Raw genomic sequence first — 22,568 nt, forward strand, 5'->3', positions numbered from 1 at the left:
CCTGGTGTAGAAATGGATTCCTAGATGGATAGTGTGGTGTTTCCCCTCCTTTTCTTTCTTTATTTTGCCCTCTAACAGCATTGTTGCACTGAGCCTCATGAGTCTCAGTTGATTCATTCAGTCTCACTTCCCCACCACCCGCCCAGTATCCAGAACCCCCCTCAGATTGAACCACCGCTTGTTTCAGCAGGCTCGAGGACTCCTTTGTTTACTTCGGATTTGGAGAAAATGGAGCAGGTGCAGGAAAATGGAGCACACAAATATGAGAAGCAGCTGCGGGATGAGACGGCGCCTGTCTGTCGTCATTCTTCAGGTGGAGGTCCTGTTGTGTCCTCTCTCATGTTTAAAAAAGAAACGCCAAAGTGGAACAAAAAATAAATTCTGACCTAATGAAAGTTTAATGGTGAGATCCATCAGTGAACTCCATTGAGGGTCATGAGGAAAAGGGTAGAGAGGCCAGTCTGCTGGGGCATACAGCCCAGAGGTTAAAACTAACTGAGCACATTGACCACAAAGAGCCCCAGCACCCCTCCAACCGCACTAGGTGAACTGTGATTACCCCTCATCTCTGCACTCTAAAATTTCAGATAATTGAACTCGTAAATAAGTTATTTCAAATGTCAAAGTGATGAAAAAGGGTGGTTTCAAACTGAACATAAAATGTGAATTTACAGTATTTTCCATGAGTATGATTTTGTTTTTAATATTGTCTCACATTACAACCACAAACTTTAGTTTTTTTCATTACATTTTTTATGATAGACCAACACAAGTTAGTGGATAAGTGGAAGGAAAATACATAGTTTTCAATTCTCTTTGAAAAGAAAAACCTAAAACAGCGTAAGATGCATTTGGATCCATCCCCCCTGGATCAATACTTTGTAGAACCATGTTTTGCTGCAATTTACTGTCAATGTGACTCCCACTGGAGAGATGTTTCTGTTGGACAAGGGGCCGTCCTGCAACACAGCACACAAATGAAACAAGCCACATCAATTACAATAATAAAAAGCGGATGTGTATAAAAAACATGCAACTAAAGATCTTCAAAACACAATCTGTAGATTGTAGATGGAAAGATTATCCATTTAGCTTTGTTTCTGTTCATTTCTCACTGACAGGTCAGCTTGATTTAAAGAGGAATGAAGGAATGTTTGATATGATTGTGTTTTGGATTAAGGAACCTTTTGTCTGATTCCTGACCTTAATAAAACATACAAAACAGTAATTGTTTTGCATCAAATCAAATGCTTTGGCCCCTTTAATAAGGGCCTGTTAAAACCCATAAACTTGCTTGCTGTCTTCACCAGATTATGAATCTGGCCCTTTGCCTTAACAGTCAGGTTACCAAACCAGCAAGTGATACCGTACCTAAGGACAGACTCAGTTATTGTCCGATAGATTAATAACATCATATTTTTCACAGACACCGTATAAATAATGGCATTGATAATGCCATTAATAATGGCATTGAATACTGGCACACACACTTGCCAAGTGTGTGTGCCAGCTAAGATTACTATTTTAGTGTACACCTAAATACAGTAGTTGAAAGAGGTGACCTGATTGATGATACTACTATGTGTGGCCACTGGGTTGCAATTAACAACTGATTTAAGATCTAACTGCATAGCTACAAGTCTTATTTCTACCAGCTTTGCACATCTACACACTGACATTTTTGTCTGTTCTTTGCCAAATATTTCAGTCAAAGTGGCAGGAGAGTGTCTGTGAATCCAATTGTTTAAAGTCTTGGTAGATTCTAAATTAGGTCTGGACTTGGATTGGGCCATTTTAACCCACGGGTTTAATGTAAACCACTTCTTATATCTCAGGGTGTATGTTTGGGGTTGTTTTCGTGCTGAACCTTTGCCCCAGTCTCTGTGTTACTTTGTAGCCTCTAACCGGTTTTCTTCCTGGATTGCCCTGTATTTATCTCCATCCATCTTCCCATCAACTTTGACCAGATTCCTTGTTCATGCCATAGACAAGCATTCCCACAGCAATATACTGATATGTTGAGATTTTCCAGTCTTGGTTTATTGCTTTAGAACGTAGCCCTTCTTCAATGTGATGTAGAACTTAATCACTGTTCTGGCTAGGGTGTCCCTTGGTCTTTGTGACGCTGTTTGTTCAATAATGAGCTGTAACCAACCTCTGTGATGTTTACAGCAAGGGTTATGAAAACCTTTGCTGGTCAGTCTATGTACAGTCATTTGGCAAGATGATTATCATTTATTTATGGTGGTAATCGCCATTTTGTTTGGCATTCAATAACCAATCAAACCCAAATATATTTGAAAATGGAGAAATGAACAATGTTAATTTGTCAAGAAACACCTCTGAGATATGATTTAAACTAAGTTGGCTTTATTTGAAATTTAACTAGGTTCACTGTTGCTCCTTGGATTGAGTTCAGGGTTCATAGCCCTTTGTATCTGAAGGAGCTCCCTCCATAAAAGGCCTTTGTCTTCTCACTAGCATGCTTTGTAGGAGCTTCTGCTTCTGGGAACAATCTCATCTTGTTGCCCATGCCAAACCTCTAAAAGAAAATGTTCAGTTACTCAGTAAGATGTTGTCATTCTTGACTGGAAATTTAAATGTGCAAATCCATTTAGCCATGCATGTTTGAGCCTGAATCTAGTTTGAAGAAGTAAGTGCTCACAGTCTACAGCAAAAAGAAAAGGAACAAAGTCCCTTCTTCGTATAAAGAAAGTCCTTTCTTCTTATACAGAAGCACAGACTTGGGCCAAAGATTTTCATTATGGCACTGGATTAAGCTAAAAGATTTTTTATCCTGCAGATGTTGTTCCAGAAACCTGTAAGATATGTTTTAATGATTTGCTATGTTGTTATGATCAAAACTGTTTGTTTAGTTGCATGTCAATACATTTCAAATAATGTTCATGACCCCTAATTAATTTATGATCAGCTACAATTTTTAAACTGTCAAACTAAATGCACACTCTCTTTTTCAATCCATGTGAGTAGACCTAAGGAGTACACTGCCTCCACTAAGTGACATTTTTATTGTTTGTTTTGTACTCTCTTGCTCTTTCTGAAAGCACAATCAACAGTAGAATCTATTTTTCTTATTAGCTATCGAATAAAACATGGTGAACATTGTATGTAGAGATATTTCCAGTTGCTTATGTAACAGTGTGGGACCCGGCACCTCCCAAGGTTCAAATTTGGTTATTGAAGGGAGGTGACACCAAAGTTTGATTTCAGATCAAGGTAAGGAACCCATTTATCAGATATGGTGGTTCAAGGTTTAGCCAGAGCTGATGGACCGAAGGGGGCTAGTTTAGATTTCTTTCCTTCTTTTCTGTCTTCCAAACATTTCCTTAAAAGCTAAGATAAGTTTAAATTTAAATTTAAGCATGTGTGCCCAAGAGGCTCGTTTGTCAGATTTAAGTAGATTAAAACAAAAGTCATCATAATTTGTCATAAAGTGTGGTTTATGGAGTAGGACCCAAGTGCAGACAGGAATGTGGGATGAGCAGAGTGATGCTTTCTTAAAAATACAGGTCCTTCTCAAAATATTAGCATATTGTGATAAAGTTCATTATTTTCCATAATGTCACGATGAAAATTTAACATTCATATATTTTAGATTCATTGCACACTAACTGAAATATTTCAGGTCTTTTATTGTCTTAATACGGATGATTGTGGCATACAGCTCATGAAAACCCAAAATTCCTATCTCACAAAATTAGCATATTTCATCCGACCAATAAAAGAAAAGTGTTTTTAATACAAAAAACGTCAACCTTCAAATAATCATGTACAGTTATGCACTCAATACTTGGTTGGGAATCCTTTGGCAGAAATGACTGCTTCAATGCGGCGTGGCATGGAGGCAATCAGCCTGTGGCACTGCTGAGGTCTTATGGAGGCCCAGGATGCTTCAATAGCGGCCTTTAGCTCATCCAGAGTGTTGGGTCTTGAGTCTCTCAACGTTCTCTTCACAATATCCCACAGATTCTCTATGGGGTTCAGGTCAGGAGAGTTGGCAGGCCAATTGAGCACAGTGATACCATGGTCAGTAAACCATTTACCAGTGGTTTTGGCACTGTGAGCAGGTGCCAGGTCGTGCTGAAAAATGAAATCTTCATCTCCATAAAGCTTTTCAGCAGATGGAAGCATGAAGTGCTCCAAAATCTCCTGATAGCTAGCTGCATTGACCCTGCCCTTGATAAAACACAGTGGACCAACACCAGCAGCTGACACGGCACCCCAGACCATCACTGACTGTGGGTACTTGACACTGGACTTCTGGCATTTTGGCATTTCCTTCTCCCCAGTCTTCCTCCAGACTCTGGCACCTTGATTTCCGAATGACATGCAGAATTTGCTTTCATCCGAAAAAAGTACTTTGGACCACTGAGCAACAGTCCAGTGCTGCTTCTCTGTAGCCCAGGTCTGGGGAATGCGGCACCTGTAGCCCATTTCCTGCACACGCCTGTGCACGGTGGCTCTGGATGTTTCTACTCCAGACTCAGTCCACTGCTTCCGCAGGTCCCCCAAGGTCTGGAATCGGCCCTTCTCCACAATCTTCCTCAGGGTCCGGTCACCTCTTCTCGTTGTGCAGCGTTTTCTGCCACACTTTTTCCTTCCCACAGACTTCCCACTGAGGTGCCTTGATACAGCACTCTGGGAACAGCCTATTCGTTCAGAAATTTCTTTCTGTGTCTTACCCTCTTGCTTGAGGGTGTCAATAGTGGCCTTCTGGACAGCAGTCAGGTCGGCAGTCTTACCCATGATTGGGGTTTTGAGTGATGAACCAGGCTGGGAGTTTTAAAGGACTCAGGAATCTTTTGCAGGTGTTTAGAGTTAACTCGTTGATTCAGATGATTAGGTTCATAGCTCGTTTAGAGACCCTTTTAATGATATGCTAATTTTGTGAGATAGGAATTTTGGGTTTTCATGAGCTGTATGCCAAAATCCTCCGTATTAAGACAATAAAAGACCTGAAATATTTCAGTTAGTGTGCAATGAATCTAAAATATATGAATGTTAAATTTTCATCATGACATTATGGAAAATAATGAACTTTATCACAATATGCTAATATTTTGAGAAGGACCTGTAGTAAGTAGATCTACAAAAGGCAGCACAAGGAGAACATGATGTGGAGCATGGGAAAAATAACAGGCAGGACATGGTAACAAGCAAATCCAACAAAGAACAATGACCATCAAGGTGCTTAAATACTAAGGGAAGAATGACATTGGATGCAGGTGAATACATCTGAGGATAATGTGGAGCACTTGGGCCAGAATAGAAAGAGAAAGACTGTGAGAGACAAATTAACACAGAGGGAGCTGAACTGAGACACAAAGCAACGTCTAACCAAGGGCAGAAGACTAACACTGAACAAAGAGAAAAAAGTCCAAAAGCACAAAGAACAGAACACAAGAATAAACTAACAACTGCACACAAATGAATGAACTAGTACAGAGACACCTTAATGGCAAAAATACCAGAGTATGGCAAGACCAGTATATACATAAACAACAAGGAACTGATAAAAACACAGAGACACAAACACCTAAGGATCGTGACGATAACTAACTCAAATAAAGGCTTGAAAACGCCAGTCTGAGTGTATTTAATCTATATAACGTGTTTCTCTTCATGAATTAAGTCACGGAAATATACTGTATAAATTTTTTAATAATATTTTACTTTATTGAGATGGATCCGTATTTTTTGCTCATATTTCTTAGATATATTTCAGAAATTTGACAAAACTGGAATTTCTGGAAAACAGCACAAAAACAGGCTCATCTGCAAGTTATCTCTTCTGAACAAATATTAACCACCTAGAGTGGTGACTTTGCATGATTATATAAAAATCCTCTCATAGAATTTGCTGTATATGTTAGTTCCTCCATTTGCCTCTTTTTTTTATAATCTCTACAGGATTGGTGAAGATTGCAACACAGCCGTCCCTTAAAGACTTATTTTCTTTTGACAACAACAATAATATAGAAAACTAAAATTCAAAAAGACTGCACTGACCTGGCTTTTACATTTTTCTGGGTGTCAGGGTTGGAGATCTCTGTGTTTTTTTGTATTGTTTGTGTTTGGTTTTCTAGAGGGCGTTGGAGAGCAGGAGCGGTGAGACAGGTGTTCTCCATTCACCGGTGATGAGACTCCTGGAGTATTTAAGCAGGAGGCAGCCAGCATGTCAGCGCTCGAGTGTTAGCCTTCAGTGGTACTATCCAAGCCGACCTTTGAGCCGCTTCTTGTATTTCTTGCTTCGACTTTGTTAACCTATTTTGTCTTTTCAGTATACCGTGTTGGTGATTATCTGGATGTTACCCAGGCTGGCCACCAATGGATTTTGCTTATGGGACCTCGTTCCAAGTTTCCCATGGATGGATCTACAAACTGGTGTTTCGCTAACGCTGTGCGGCTGGATTTCCTCCTGTTGATCTTTTCCTGGATTCGACCTCCGACCCTGCCTCCACAAAACCTGTCCACCCTCGACCGCTCCACTCGTGACCACCATACAATCCTCCAAACACCGTTAACGTCCAAGGGATTAAGTATCTTGGCAGAACTCACCTCCGTAGTCCCACGCTGTTTCCTCCAGCCCGACTCCCTCTCCTCCTGGCGGTTTGTCAACAACCAACTAGTAAGAAACAGAACACCATTAGTTTCCCCATCTTATTTACCATCTTAACTTACCTATGCTTGCTTCCTTACAGCTTTGCCTACTCTGCCAAGACCGTACTTACTTCTGTGCTTTCAATAAATCTGTTAAACACTTCCTGGTTTCCTTTGAGCGTTTACTGCATGTGGGTCAGAACTATCCATAAAACGATGACACTGGGGAGTATAAGACAGAGATTGTCTCTGACACCCAGCAGCACTGAAATACTGAAGGCAGCATCGATTGTGGTACAAGAGTAACAAACAAATAAAACCATCCGTATTCTATAAATAAATAAAAAGTTGTGACTTAAAGTTAATCAGAACTGTTGATGAGGCCTTCAGGAAAAAAGTGATGTTTCAATGGAGAAATGCAGGCAGAAAATCTGATGTTAGCAAATATTTTTTCATCTCTTTAAAATAATTAGATTAAATCCCTGTTTGCCACAGAAAGTTTACTTCATTATTACTAGTGCTAATCTGTTTAAAAGACTTCATGATTGTTTTTGTTAACAACCTTTTTTTAGACCGTGTTTAAAACCTTATTCAGAATGATGAGAACTATGATGAACATGACATTTTGGATGAGACGAAAATATTGGAAAGAGATTGAACCCGATCAGATCTAATTATAGTCACGGGGAGAGGTAGGAGAAATTTAGAAAGACAGTTGAGACTTATTTTCTTAAGTGGAGGAAGTAAAACGTGGAATGACATGTAAGACAGGCAGAACCATATGAGTGGATTATTAAAATATCAAAAAGAGGCATGAAAGGCAAACCAAGAGCAGAAAAGAAGAACCTTATCAGGCAAACAGGATGGTATAAGGCAGAGGAAATCAGCAAGGACTTAATGAAGGAAAATTTAATATTAAGGGGCAATGACTACTGGAACAATGCATTGGTGGGTCTAATTAACTAAACACAGTCCAGGTGCGGAAAGTTAGGGGGGAGAATTTATTTTAGAGTGAACAATTAAACTTCGGAAAACAGAGAAAGCGTGACCAAAAATTATCACTATAACAAAACCTACAAATTAACAGAAATAGAGGTATAGCTCAAAACTGAAAACCAAAATGACTAACTAAACTCGTCCAAAGTTTGCAGAATGCAAAAAACACACTGGGAAGAAAAAAAGCCAGAGTACCCAGAGAGAACATGCAAACTCCATGCTGAAAGACCCCTGGACAGGAGTCAAGCCCAGGACCTTCTTGCTGCAAGGCAACAGTGCTACCAACTATGCTACTGTGCTGCCCATACATTTTTATATTTACGTTAAGTGTTCAGATAGAATGGCAGGTTGTTTCATTTTCTTGAAAAAGCTAATACAAATAAAGTAAGTTTAAATAATGAAAGTGAATTTGTATGTCTATAATGCAAAATATTACTTTAAGTCCATTCCACCATTGGATAAGTATTTTAAGTAGGTGGGAAGAATAGATTTTCCTTAAAGATCTAAGCTGACCTAAAAATGCATTCCTCTAGAACGTCTGCCTAAAATATGAAAATGAGTTTACCTAAACTAACTAAAATGCCTACAGAGGACACAACTGTGCCTACAACAAAATTTTAGTGTGACTGAAACTAAAGTGTGCTGTGAAAATTAATGCCTTTCCATACTTGATAGAACATGTTGTGGAGGCAGGTAAACCTTTTTCCCTCATTCTTTGTTTGCAGCTGCAAGTAAACTCAATAAACCTCCCTTTAGGACTTAGGTCTCACTGAGCAGAACAAGACAGGAGAAGTTTGGTGAACATTGATCTTCTGATATTCTCTGTGACCCCTCGTCCACCTCAGGATGATCAGCGCTCAGAGTGGCACTAGAAAGCTTCAGCATCACACTTCGGTTCCACCAGTTACTGACCTCAAGAAGCATTGTGGGTTTAACACCAAAAGACCTTTCTGGAAAATGAAAGGAGTAAATAGCATAAATATTTATAGTTTGTATGGATGTGAACTCTAAAGCAGTTGAATCTTTAGTGGTATCCTATTGAGTCATTTCATAACAAAATAAAGTAAAAAGGAGATTGTTGTCTTGCAAATCCTCTACCTTGTTTTTTTTGTTGGTTTTTTTAAATACTAAAAATATTCTTTGTGTTTTAATTCATTAGTAATATTCTTGTCAATATTTGGTCCACATTCTGAAAATGTATACTTTTTTCTTATTTTATCTGAATTCCTAATAGTTTCTGCGTAAAGCCCAATGAACTGCATTTTTCTATTGAAGGTAAAATATAACCTGAAAATACTGACCTGAAAGACAGATGTTGTCACTATCTGTATAAACATGTAATTATTGGCAAACTGATGAATCTAGAACCTTTTGGCAGATGGTTGAAGTGAATATGAATTTAAAGATGTTAATGATAAGATTGTCAAGGCCGGGATCCCAAAGCGGTAAAAGGCCAGACGGGGAAGTAGTGCCTTCAGTGACTTGGATCTCCACCCCTGGGTCTCTTCCCAGCAAGGCCTGTTTAGAAAACCTCCAAAGAGAAGCATCCAGAAGGTTTCCTGATCACATCAGAAGACAAAGCCCTTACTTTTTTCTCTGATGTTTTGGTTCCTAAAGTTGTGTTTATACTGTCGAAGCCGTCTCTGCTTCCCCGGGTCCGTTGATTTGGGCACAGGTTTCAAAAGAGTGAAATAAACACAAAGTACGATCAGCTTATGTTCGCCTCTGCGCAGAGTGAGAGAAAGATGCTCCAGCCAAACACCTGCGAGCCCAACTCTGCTCTCTCTCTGCTTCCAGCTCGTTTTATTATTCAGTCTCAAGGGTGTGTTCAACATATACATATATCATGTCACTCATGTATAACATAACAGTTCCTTAGGTCCAAATTAAGGAGTGCTTCTGGTTATTTTCTTCTGGCATGCTTGTCCTGTCTTGTCTCCGGCCTTCCCTGTCCTCCCTCCATTTATGACCTTGCCCCCTCTCTATTCTTTACTCCCCTGTCATTCACCAATTTATGACCTTGGACTCTATGCTTCACTCCCTATGCTTTCACTCCCCTCTCCTCTATCTGCACACAGGTTACACACATAGATCTGCTTCAGTTTGTTCTGACCTCTGAGTTTCCATATTGACTTATCGTCTTTATATACTTTTTGTGCATAAAATATCTACTCTACCCTGATTGCCTCTTGCCTCCATGAACACAGTTTTTGACTAAAGGTCCTTCATCCAACGACTGACCGTGACACAAAGGACCTACCAAAAATAAAGGGCTGATTTGTCTCTTGTCCTCTTATAAAAAGCTGATGGTGGTATGAAGAATCAAACCCAGACCAGCAAGCAGGAGTCAAGCTATACTGTGTTAAATCTTGCACTGTGTTGGTATCTGGGAGATGCAAAAGGGAATGAAATTTTGAAAACCCTCTTTTAGCCTTTTTCATAAATAACTTCTATGTAGTTTTACATGATTTATGATTAAAATTTGGTGGTTCATTACAGAAACCCAGAGTTTTTATTTTGGGAAAAGTGCACATCTGACAAGAGCACTTGTCCCCCCCCCCCACCACCACCATAACAAGCCATCTGCCATCTGTATACAAGGCATCTGCATGACTCACTAAATTATTTCTTAAACCAAATGCCAGCTCTGCTCCATGTTACCCTGATGCTCCATATACTGACATGGATGACGACAAAAACCTTACATCACTTTTATAATAGGTGCCTGTTTCCAAAGGGGGCATCTATTTTTGAAAGGAATTGTTTTACTCATCTACTTTGGCTCAGGGCAGGACGCTTGTTGCGTAAATATATTTGAAAAGGTTACATTCATACTGTCTCTCAGTGGGTGTCTGTCTGTGAATGATCTGCTACTGTGTGCTTCCCACCTTTTGCTATTTGAGATCCGGGCCGGTGCTGTCTTCCCACAGCTTCCGCCACTCCTCCCTCTCTACACCAGCAGAAGCCTGCATGCGAGAGCGTCATCTGTCACAGAGTTTTTAAATATTGTTCTTATATGGGTATTCTCAGGAATGAGGAAATCCACCTTATGTAAGAGTATTATCCTTGCTGCGAATGAAACAGAACAGGAATGATGTGTTAGTGAAATACGCTTTGTGGAAGTAATTAAAAATAGCAGCAGGATACATTTAATTGATATAAAGCGCAGAAATGCATCCAGATATTATGATTGTTGTTTGGTTGCTTGGGGTTGTTTGGTTTCGGGTTTTTTCCTTATATGTTTTTCACTGCTCAAGTTTTGAATCATGCTTCTGTTTATTATTTTCCTGCTTATGCTTTTGTTTCATGTTTTTCTAGTTATAGTTCTATTAGTTTGTTTCCTTGGATTTGCGTTCTGTTCAAGCCATGTTTTGCTCCTGTCACGTTGTGTTCTCTGTTAATTATCTTTATCCGGTTCACCAGCTCCAAACTAATCTGTCTCTTAGCTCCACCTGGTTTACACTCCATAAATACACACCTGTTCTGTCATTCGGTGCGGAAACATTTCTCAAATCATGTCTTGTTTACAGATCATGCTCATGTCTTGCTATTTGGACCATGCCATGCAGACATTTAATCTTGATTCTGAATGTTTAGGAATTTATAAAAGATTTAAAATGCATCCTGATGTTTAATTCAAAACAATGAAGCCATTTTAAAGGCAAATGCATTATTTCAAAATTTCATCCAGTACCCTGCAAAAGTATTCAAACTCCCTGATCTTTTTCCGTAAAAGGTTTTGTTTAATTTGCCCATTTAGTCCTTTTTGGTAAATGGAGTCTCATCTGTGTGTGATATAAATATTTTTCAACAAAATATTTATGAGGAATATTTTGTTGAAAAGATTTTCAATCTTAAAATTCTGTTCATCCAGATAACATGAAAGGTCTTTAAAGATACAAAGATATATTTATTTTATCTGCTAAACGTCTATTTGTTTTGGTAAACATGTGTTCAAGATGGTAGAAATGTGGATGTTGTGTAATTTCTGAAATCTAAAACTGACAAACTGCAAGTTCTCAAGTAATTTTCCCTTAGATGTATTTTTCAAAAGCCTCTTTGCAAAGATTGCAAAGATTCGCTTTTTGATCTTCTTGCCAAACAATATCTGTTTAAAATTTGCAGGCAAGCTTCGTAAGGTATTTATATAAATACTGATTATATTTTCTATTATTTAAATGTTAACTGCTAGCTTTAAAAGTAAGAGCATCTGAAATCTGAGTTACTGTGCGATCTGACAGTTTTCACAAAACAAATAATATTTCAAGACTGCCCAGATCGAAAACAGACCTAGATATGAGAGAGCGCAACACAATGTAACATCATAATAAACTAATGTATTATGTTATATATTGCATTTTTTTATACATTGAGGCATGAACAGACTTTTGCTGCAGCGTGGGTTTCTCACATTTCATTCCACACATGTTCAACACCTCTTGCCTTTTACGCTCAGAGCCTCACTAATTTGATCATTTGCGACTGTTAATGACCTCCTCTGAGCTCTAAGTGTTACAGCCTTTCAATGAAAGTTTGGCTGAAGGCAGGAAGGACCTTTTGCTGTTCGAATGGGGATGAGTCGGCTGCACTGAATCACCAATAAGACAAACAGAGTCTACAAAGATGTCTCTACAGTCACTGCTGCTGCAAAAATAGATGCTGTGATTGGTTGGCTACACTAGGAGCAGAAACAAGGGCTATTTCCTTTTCTGTCTCCTCAAGAAACTCCAGAATATCCATGTATAAAACATTAGCATAATCTTACTAACTGTGAACTTTAGTCTAAGCTTATTACACCCCACAGCTCTAAACCAGCATTAGGCCGCATTAGGCCTGGCCTTTTGCCCATAAGGCCGATCGGTCTTCAGAAATTTTATAAATATATCCGAAAAGGTCCTAATTCGGTAACATAACTGAGTGAACACACACCCACATGCCTCGATTTGACCTTTCAACAACACGAGTCCTCTTTTCCTTATTACGTCCATTGGCTTCGCCAGACAAAACAAAATCTAATTTCCATTGTAAACAAACTTGTCATTGGCTTGAGCTGAAGAAGCAGAATATAATCTTTTGTTCCAGATTAATCTAGGTCTTTGTTCACACGTGCAAATCCAATCAGAGGGACCTGAGATGTTGACTATCCCCCGCTGTTACCTGACACACTTGCAGAACCTTACAGAAGAATCCCAGCCTGTCAGGTAGAAACCCTACGGCAATATCCATGTGAATGTGCCCTTACATTTTAAATCCAAAGAGAATATAGAAAACAATAATTTGTAAATCGCAAATAAACATTTTTGCAGATTACATTAAAAGTGCAATTAGAATGCACATTCAGTGTGTTACTCTGTATTACTTACTCTGCAAGATTTGAGTTCTTCAGCTCTGTAGCAGACGGTAAGTGGGAAGACACTAAGAAGATTCAAATGTTTGCTTGATCTTGACTTAAAAAAGGACAGGTCAAACCAAGTTTAACAAATACTTTGAGGATGATGAAACAGGAGTCACGAATGCTTGAGAACAAGTGTGGGTTAAAATTACAATGATGTATGGTATCAATATGAAACAAGGCATTGTGATGAAAGCTGAGCTCAGCAAAATCAAAGGTGTTTCCCAGCCTACTGACACATTGTCTGACTGATCCAGTTTTAATGGCATCTCCGTTTTTCATTTTACTGAATGCATACCCACACCTTTTTCCTGCAGAGCATACAGCCACAGCCTCTTGGCAGAAGATGAATGGAGGGAAATTAGAATTTAACATTGCATTAATAAAAATGTGGTTTAAACACAGAAATTATGTCCTAAACAATCAAGTGAAGCTGCATGGTGGTGCCGTTGGTAGCACTGTTGCCTTGCAGCTAGAAGGTCCTGGGTTCGATTCCCAGCTGGGGGTCTTTCTGTGTGGAGTTTGCATGTTCTCCCTGTGCATGTGTGGGTTCTCACCGGGTACTCCAGCTTCCTCCCACAGTCCAAAGACATGCCTGTTAGGTTAATTGGTTTCTCTAAATTGTCCTTAGGTGTATGAATGAGTGTGTGTACATGGTTGTTTGTGTGTTGCCCTGCAATGGACTGGCGACCTTTCCAGGGTGTACCCTGCCTCTCGCCCATAGACTGCTGGAGATAGGCACCAGCTTCCCACTATGGAATAAGCAGTAGAAAATGACTGACTGATCCTCCAATCATGGGGAGGATAACTGTTTGACAGTTGTCTAACAGAAACATTGACACCTTCCACAGCAGAGGTAAGCCACAAAAGGTCATTGCCAAAGAGGCTGGCTGTTCACAGAGTGCTGTATCCCAACATATCAATGGAATGTTGAGTGGAAGGAAAAAGTACAACAGAAACAGGAAACACAGATAACTACAGCATTGATTATGAGGAGTTGTATAGAAATTGACAGGGCCTGGACTGCAGCTCCATTAAAAATCCGCTTTTTATTGGTAGAATGTAATATTCCTATTCATTGTAAAACTGAATGTGTCATGTATTGTGAAAAAGGAGAAGGACCAAAATGCAGACATGGGCTAGGGCTCAGCATGGTGGCAGATTTAATGAAAAGATAAGAGAAAAACTTACATAAAGAGCACAAGGAGTCCAGGCTGTGGACCACAAGCAGTGTGGTGGAAGGACCCAGAAATTATCAAAACACATACACAAATGAAAACCAAAACAGAAAAACACCCAAGGATCATAACAGAATCTTAAGTGTTCATTGGCTAGAAACCATAATCACCTAAATTAACAGAAATTTATGTCATGTTTGGGTAATAAAGACTCAAATGCAGAGCTGAAAACAAGTGAAGCTGAATTCTTTAATGATAAAGGAAAAAACTTGCAAAAATTGTCCTGAATGAGGAGAACAAATGAGGAGCACAGGAACAGGCATGGAAAAGTAATCCAACAGATTGACGCGGAATATCAAGCGAAGGCAACGGAGAACATAAAGTCAACGGACAGCAGAAAGGCAGGTAAACGGAAAGATCCAGCAGCGAGCAAAGAACACCAGTGAGTTTAAACACAGAGACAGGGTGGAAAAATTACAAATGAACCAATCAGGTGTAAGGTGGAGCAGCTTTTGCAGAGGGAATGCAGACGCAACAACAGAGGCTAATTAATATACATGAGCAGAAACTGACAAATCCAGGAAAGTATCTTGAAAAATCCAACAGGATAATAATTCTAGATGTATAAAGAAAACTAAAACGTAAAAGAATGAACGTCTAACAATAGTAAGCATATGGAAATGAACTAAAGAAAGCAAGACCTAAAGAACATAAAAACCAGCAAAGAAATTGTTAATATACACACACAAAATAAAACCAAAATCCAACATGGATCGTGAATGTAAACAGTGAAATACATCATGCTGTGTATAATTATTGTATATAATATATGAAATTCATTTTTTTAATTGTTTTACTGAAATAAGTTATATTGTCAGCAATATTTTAACTTATTGAGATCCATTTGTAGTTATATGTAACATAAACTTGTACACTTTTACAATCATATATTGTAGTGCTAGTATTTTTCTACCAAGTAAACCTTCTGAATCGTCATTCCATCTATGGAGTAAACAGCCTAAGACATCTTTTCCCTAAACACACAATAATGTCTTTGGTTTCTACATCTGAAAGTAAAGAACAGGGAATGTGGACCTAGTTTATTCTTGTATTCTTAATGTTTTGATTTGGCATTACTTTAACTAATGAACTGTTTCATTTGATTTCCTTTATTCTATGAAACTACTAGGCTGGAGTTGTACATACAGGGATGTGGAGCAAACAGACAACTATCCGACGTGTAAAGCTCATTAATGGACCAATGACAGACCAGCTGTCCAATAGTTCCATGGAATCCACTGGGTAACCAATAGTCTTCCGTTTTGAGCTGCTGCTGCTTGCTGATTGGTGGAAGGAGCTTCTGCCTCTTGAGTACTAACGCTTATCCTTTGGTCAAGGTTGCACTTGCAGCTGCACCAGGACGCAGCTGTCTTACGCACCGACATTAGCCTGATCAGTAGAAGCTCTGCTCTGTTTTTATATCTGAGCAATACCTCGGATCTCCATTCTCACGGAATTCGCAATGGATGAGATGGAGGAAGAGTTAAAATGCCCAGTTTGTGGCTCTTTTTACCGGGAGCCCATCATCCTGCCCTGCTCGCACAACATCTGCCTGGCGTGTGCGCGGAATATTCTTGTGCAGACTCCCGAAGCGGAGTCCCCACAGAGCAGCCGAGCCTCTGGATCCGGTGTTTCAGATTATGATTACTTGGACTTGGATAAAATGAGTTTGTACAGTGAGGCGGACAGCGGGTACGGTTCCTACGGGGGGTTTGTAAGCGCTCCGACGACCCCCTGCCAAAAATCACCAAACGGGGTTCGGGTTTTCCCCCCGGCTGTCCCTCAGCCTGCTCCGCAGCAGCACCTTCTCCCGCACCCGGCCTACCTACCGCCGATTCCCCGCAACTCCTGTATCACATGCCCGCAGTGTCACCGCAGCTTGATCCTGGACGACCGGGGACTCCGAGGGTTCCCCAAAAACCGGGTGCTGGAAGGGGTGGTGGACCGGTACCAGCAGAGCAAGGCGGCCGCTCTCAAATGCCAGCTCTGCGAAAAGAGTCCGAAGGAGGCCACGGTGATGTGCGAGCAGTGCGACGTCTTCTACTGCGACCCGTGCCGCCTGCGCTGCCACCCGCCCCGCGGTCCCCTCGCCAAGCATCGCCTGGTGCCCCCCGCGCAGGGCCGGATCAGTCGTCGCGCCAGTCCCCGCAAGATCTCCACTTGCACGGAGCACGAACTGGAGAACCTCAGCATGTACTGCGTTCAGTGCAAGATGCCCGTGTGTTATCAGTGTTTAGAAGAAGGGAAACACGGCACGCATGAAGTGAAAGCTCTGGGCGCAATGTGGAAACTGCACAAGGTACGTGCGTCCAGCCTCGAAATGTCTTTTACTGCCTTCAGATTTTCTTCACCTTTTAAGCTGAGCAACAAGTCTGACTTGAAAAACCGAGTCAACGTATTTGAGATATGACACAAACTTTATACCTCTTAATCTGTGTGCTTTATTCTTTTAACTGCACCGGTGCGGTATATCTAGCAGGAAAGAAGGCAATGGAAGGTACACCATAGTCTAAACTGAATAAAAGGGCCACTTGATTTCTTATATGAAAGGTTGACAAATCAGCAGCTGTACAGGTGCAAAATTGAAACTACGGACCTAGGATGGGTTTTTGATATGGGTGATATGGCTCTTTGCCTTGGTTGCCAAGCTCTAGGGGGTCAGCACAAGAAAAGTTGTCTCCAATTTTATCCCAGTTGCTATTTAATAAAGGGACATGCAAAAAAATTTTTTTGTCATACAGTTAAATTATTGATTCATTATAGACTGAGGCTGTTGTTAGTTGTGCCAAATGCCAAAAGTTAAAGCAATCAAACATGGACACTGTAAATGAATGTTGCTTGGTTTTATGTGTTTGATAGTTTGACCCGGAAGCAGGTATCCCAAATCCCATATTACCTGTATGGCTTTGAAATAAAAAAATAGAACAAACGTAATTCTTTATGAACAAGTGGAAACATGGATGCAGCAGTGCAAAAAAAAAAATTCAAACCTTCTCTAGAACTTGCTTTAACATTTCAAAGATTACTAAACCTTTAGAGTAACTTTTAAAATCTCCAACGTGGCACCTTTTTTTTTATGTGACCCCTGACATGAGGAAATTAATATAATGTCTAAAATTACAGAACTTTAAGACTTGTAATACAAGTTGTAGTTGGGATTTGAGTCCACTACACAAGCTGCAGACTAACAAGCAATGCTTTGTGGAGAAATGACATCACTGTTAAAAGAAAGAAAGAATGTCAGGAGAGATGTTTGCAAAACCTTCACATAATTCAGCCACAGCCTTTCTGTGACTTAATTAGAAAAATATATTTGTTCAAGATCAAAGAATATATACATGTTATACAAGACTATCAGCTGAAGCCCACAAAAACTACTGAAACAAAAAAATACTCCTAACAGAAAAGCTTGGTGGAGGTTGGGTCAGGGTGTGGGGCTGCTTCATTACCTTTGTTGCCAAAGGCGTTTATTTCAATCAAAAGATTAAAGAAATCCGAACATTTTTATTAAAATTGCATTAAAGAATCAAGCTTTGTATCAGAACTTCATTGATGGTCTTCAGTGTTTGGGAAAGGGAAAACTTGACATTTATGAAGTGAAAGCTTGTGGAAACTGCACAAGATATGTTTATTTAAAAAGAAATATCCAGTTACAAAATCTCTGCACATTTTTTACTAAAGCTTAGAAGGACAAAACTTACAACAGAAACATGCATAAAAACTGTTTATCAATCAGTCAAAAACTTTCCGACATCTATTGAAAGACGAAGCAAAAGAAGATATAAGATCATGTTTCCAGATTATCAGTTGAAGCTTTTATGTAGAGTTAAACTCAGAATTATCAATACCTATCAATAAGTTTTGAGTTCTTGTTGGTTTCCCTGCTTATGTTCTGTAGTAGTTATTTCTGTTCATTTATTTAGGTATAGATTAGGTTTTTGGTTAATTATTGTGTTTAGATATTTGTTACTTTCCTGGACTTCTCAGTGTTCCCACTCATCTGTGTTAATTAGCCTCCCTCCTTCAGTTGCTTCACATTCTCCCTGCCACCAGCTGCTCCACATTTCACTTGATTAGCTCTTCTGGTTCTTTGGTCAGTTCTCCTCTCTGCCTCTGTATTTATACTCTCTGGTTTTCTGTGCTTGCCACTGGATCCTCCTAATGTTTATCTGCTCCATATCTGTTACCTTGCCTATGTTCTTTGTCCTACCGCTACCTGTAAGTTTACCAGCATTCACTATTAAACATCTCCACTTACCACATGGCATCCACGCTCTTGTCTGGACGTTGGTCCGACAAAAACACAGCCTCACAACCAAATGAAACACATTTCCCAAAATATTATAAATTCTAAATGTATAAGGACTATGAATAAAAAATCTCTTCTTATTGACATTTTATTTAAAAAATGGCATGTCAAAAATCATTTGCAACCTTCTCAAAATTCACCAGAAAAATCTTTATTTAGAGCAATCAAAATCCTTCTTATAATTGCTGATCATCTTTTTGCATGTTTCCATGCATGTCTTTGGATTATTTAGGTATCTTTGGCAAAAGCTCAAAGTCTTAAAGGTTAGAAGGCATCCTTGCCATCACCCTAATCTTCAGCTCCCTCCACAGTTCTATATCTGATTCACATCAGGACTCTGACTGGGCCACTTCAAAACTGCCAGGGGGTATGAATAATTTTGGACTTAAATTTAATTATGAAGCAGAGTGGAGCTAATCTCATGGTGGGGGGTTCATGGCGGTGTCTCCTGAACCAACTTTGACATCTTACAGTCGCCCTGGAGATCACTGGGCGTAGTTAATGTTGGAGCTATGCTTTAATAACTGAAGCATAGAAGCAGCCCTGATGTAGATAAAGGACGTTATTTTGGTATCTTGGAGTTGTAGGCAGTCGGGCACCACGTTTCCGCTGCCAGATTTATCTACGCCTCTGCACCAGCAAGCCCTCACTTCTGCCATCCTTCCAGTGAAGAAAAGAATGGAGAGCTAGATTTAGTCCTGCAATGCTCAGAAAACACTGCAAACTCCCACACACATAGTAATTCAGATTGCAGTGTGTATTGGTTTTCATAACAAGCTCAAACAATTTGAGCAAACTCTCACTCAAACACTCTACATAAACCGTTGCCTTGTGGGAATGCTGTCCTCATCATTTACACTTGAAACAGGTCTTATGTCTCTAAAACAGCCTCCATTCTCATCATCGGTTTTAGATGGAGCTGAGATAGTCTGTCATTTCAGATGTGCGAGTTCAATTTTAAAACTAATGGAAAAGTCAGAGGAGGCTGAGCATCTTTCTTACATCAAATTCCACCCCTTGAAAAGTTGCTGACCTCATGTGCTCATTCTCTCATGGATCTAAAATAGGAGCATTTAGGAGTATTTTTAGAAACTAATCAATGTTAGCAGGGATGCTGAGGCCAAAATGCCTTGTTTTTGGCCTCTATCAGAAGCACCTGGTTTTACTGACCTATCAGCTGAAGCTGCTGCCTACTGAGCTGTAACAGATGGCTCAGAGTCTGATATGGAGACAGTTTACCAAAGAATTTCTTTAAGGCTTTGAGCAGTTCCTCACAATCCTGATCAGCATCAGATTTTGCATTCTCTATTATACTGTAGCCTGAGCCTCTTGTTTTGACATATTTATCTTTAAAACAGCATTTTAAGATATTTTGACCACTTGGGGGCATAACAGAGTCATAATATATTATCAAGGAAAAAAGTGATAGATCACAGCATAAAAATAACAAATTCATGTGAGGAAAACCTGCAAGATAATCTCACTGAAATTAGATTATTCATGTTGTTTTCTACTAGCTGAAAAGGCAGCATCATGGGAGTGATCTTCAAAGGATAACTAATTATATTATAAACAATAATTCAGCACTGCAGAGAAACATATTTCAACGTGATCATCCATCCATGCTAGAGAACATATTGGATGTGATGGGGAGAATCCAAAATTAAATCAGGTGCTTTGATACTTTGACAAGTTCTTTTTTTAATGTTTGTTGCTATAAACTGCAAATATATTTACCACTGGAATCTCATAATTGATGATCCTTTTCCTACTCCATCACATACTGTAGATTGTGTGTATCTGTTGAAATATATGTATGATTATAGAAAATTTAGAAGTTATGGAGTTTGAAATAATCATAGGTTTAGATAAGTATGGAAAAATAGATCATGGGAAGAAATTTTATGTCCATCCATAGTTAGTTTGTTTGTTTGTTAGTTTGTTTGTTTGTTTGTTTGTTTGTTTGTTTGTTTGTTTGTTTGTTTGTTTGTTTCTTTCTTTCTTTCTTTCTTTCGATAACTGTAGATACTGTATATCTCCAATTGATTTGATTGTGATTGTTCTTATTTGTACTTTTAAAAAGTACTAAAAATGGACTGAGAACTCTTAAAGTTTGAGTTTGTAAAATGATGTATGATATGGCGTGGTATCCCACTCTGCATTCAGCTCAAGACATTATAACATCAAAAAAATTGCACATAGACCCCTTTTTTCCCCTTCATGTTTCAACAGATCAAAGCCAATGCTGTTTGATCTCTGAGCATGTGTTACTGGTCTGCTGCATTTTCATCATCATCATCACTGTCTAATGTTTGTGTTGTAATGTCTACACAAAGAAACTTCATGAATCCACACTCAATCTCACGTATTTATATTACTCCATAAGACCTCTTCTGTTTTCTTCCTGGAACATTCTTTAAGTTTTTCAGTCTGCAACATCACTGTCCTTTCTTTTATCTTCTTTGGGAAAGACTTGAACAACCTGCCACCATGGCAACCAAATCCTTTTTGATGCTGTACACAGCAGCAGAGGTCTCTAAGATACCAGAAGCCATGCAGGGTTCATCCCTGATGCTTTATGGTGTCTTCTGGTCTCACTGGCAATACAACCTCAGGGATTTTTTCCTGACTCCCTTTTTATTTACAGTAGATTGATGTCACAGGATCTAAACCTCACACAATTCAATTTGCGCAAAGTCAGTCTTAGTACCAGAACAATGATCAAAATATAAGTGCTACACAGTGTGACTCATCCAGCTCTTATCTGTCTCTTCTGGTTAGTGTCAGAATCAGAATCAGAATCAGAAAAGCTTTATTGCCAAGTACGTTTTTGGACATACAAGGAATTTGTTTTGGCGTAGTCGGTGCAATACAGTACAAATTAAACAGTATAATCATATCTACAATATAATATAAATATATGTGCACAGTTTTAAGTGAGTGAGAGTAAATATAGAGCAGTATAAGATGCAAGAGCAATACAACAGTGCAGGTGATCATTGTGCAAGTAAAGTAGGAGTCCAAGCTGAGCGTTAATGTAACGCATAGAGTTACAAGTTACAAGTGTCCTGTCAGCAAAAAAAGGGGGTGTGTGGGGGAAAGGGACAGTGTCAGGGTGGTTTCCGGGCTTTGTTAACCAGGCTGGTGGCAGATGGGAAAAAACTGTTCTTGTGGCGTGAGGTTTTGGTCCGGATGGACCGCAGCCTCCTGCCAGAGGGGAGAGTCTCAAAGAGTCTGTGACCGGGGTGGGAGGGATCAGCCAGAATCTTCCCTGCCCGCTTCAGGGTCCTGGAGGTGTACAGTTCCTGGAGCGACAGTAGACTGCAGCCAATCACCTTCTCAGCAGACCGAATGACACGCTGCAGCCTGCCCTTATCCTTGGCTGTAGCAGCGGCGTACCAGATGGTGATGGAGGAGGTGAGGATGGACTCAATGATGGCTGTGTAGAAGTGCACCATCATAGTCTTTGGCAGGTTGAATTTCTTCAGCTGCCGCAGGAAGAACATCCTCTGCTGGGCTTTCTTGATGAGGGAGCTGATGTTTGGCTCCCACTTGAGATCCTGGGAGATGATGGTTCCCAGGAAGCGGAAAGATTCCACAGTGTCAATTGTGGAGTCACAGAGGGTGATGGGGGCAGGTGGTGCTGGGTTCTGCCTGAAGTCCACAACCATCTCCACTGTCTTTAGAGCGTTGAGCTCAAGGTTGTTCTGGCTGCACCAGTCCAACAGATGGTCCACCTCCCATCTGTACGCAGACTCATCACCATCAGAGATGAGTCCGATCAGGGTGGTGTCGTCCGCAAACTTCAGAAGCTTGACAGACTGGTGACTGGAGGTGCAGCTGTTGGTGTACAGGGAGAAGAGCAGAGGAGAGAGAACACAGCCTTGGGGGGAACCGGTGCTGATGGTCAGGGAGTCAGAGACGTGCTTCCCCAGCCTCACGCGCTGCTTCCTGTCAGACAGGAAGTCAGTGATCCACCTGCAGGTGGAGTCGGGCACACTCAGCTGGGAGA

The 22,568-nt window shown here is 40.0% G+C and overlaps 1 protein-coding gene and 1 long non-coding RNA gene across 3 annotated transcripts in view; both read left to right on the plus strand.

The window, feature by feature from the left end:
- The first annotated feature begins 6,507 nt into the window (after positions 1–6,507).
- LOC124856027 lies at positions 6,508–6,784 on the plus strand. The gene is made up of 2 exons (XR_007035221.1): positions 6,508–6,649; positions 6,723–6,784. It is a non-coding gene; the product is annotated as an uncharacterized LOC124856027 (long non-coding RNA).
- A 7,380-nt stretch (positions 6,785–14,164) lies between these two features.
- trim9 (tripartite motif containing 9) overlaps positions 14,165–22,568 on the plus strand; it is a 64,053-nt gene continuing 55,649 nt past the window's right edge. The window contains exon 1 of one of the 2 annotated variants that reach the window (XM_047345126.1): positions 14,165–16,546. In XM_047345126.1, the coding sequence (XP_047201082.1) occupies positions 15,710–16,546 (837 nt within the window). In that variant the 5' untranslated portion in view covers positions 14,165–15,709. The remainder of the gene's footprint in view (positions 16,547–22,568) is intronic. The other variant, XM_047345127.1, reaches the window with a different exon arrangement.

The sequence above is a fragment of the Girardinichthys multiradiatus genome, chromosome 19 (assembly GCF_021462225.1).
Source record: "Girardinichthys multiradiatus isolate DD_20200921_A chromosome 19, DD_fGirMul_XY1, whole genome shotgun sequence".
NCBI lineage: Eukaryota > Metazoa > Chordata > Actinopteri > Cyprinodontiformes > Goodeidae > Girardinichthys > Girardinichthys multiradiatus.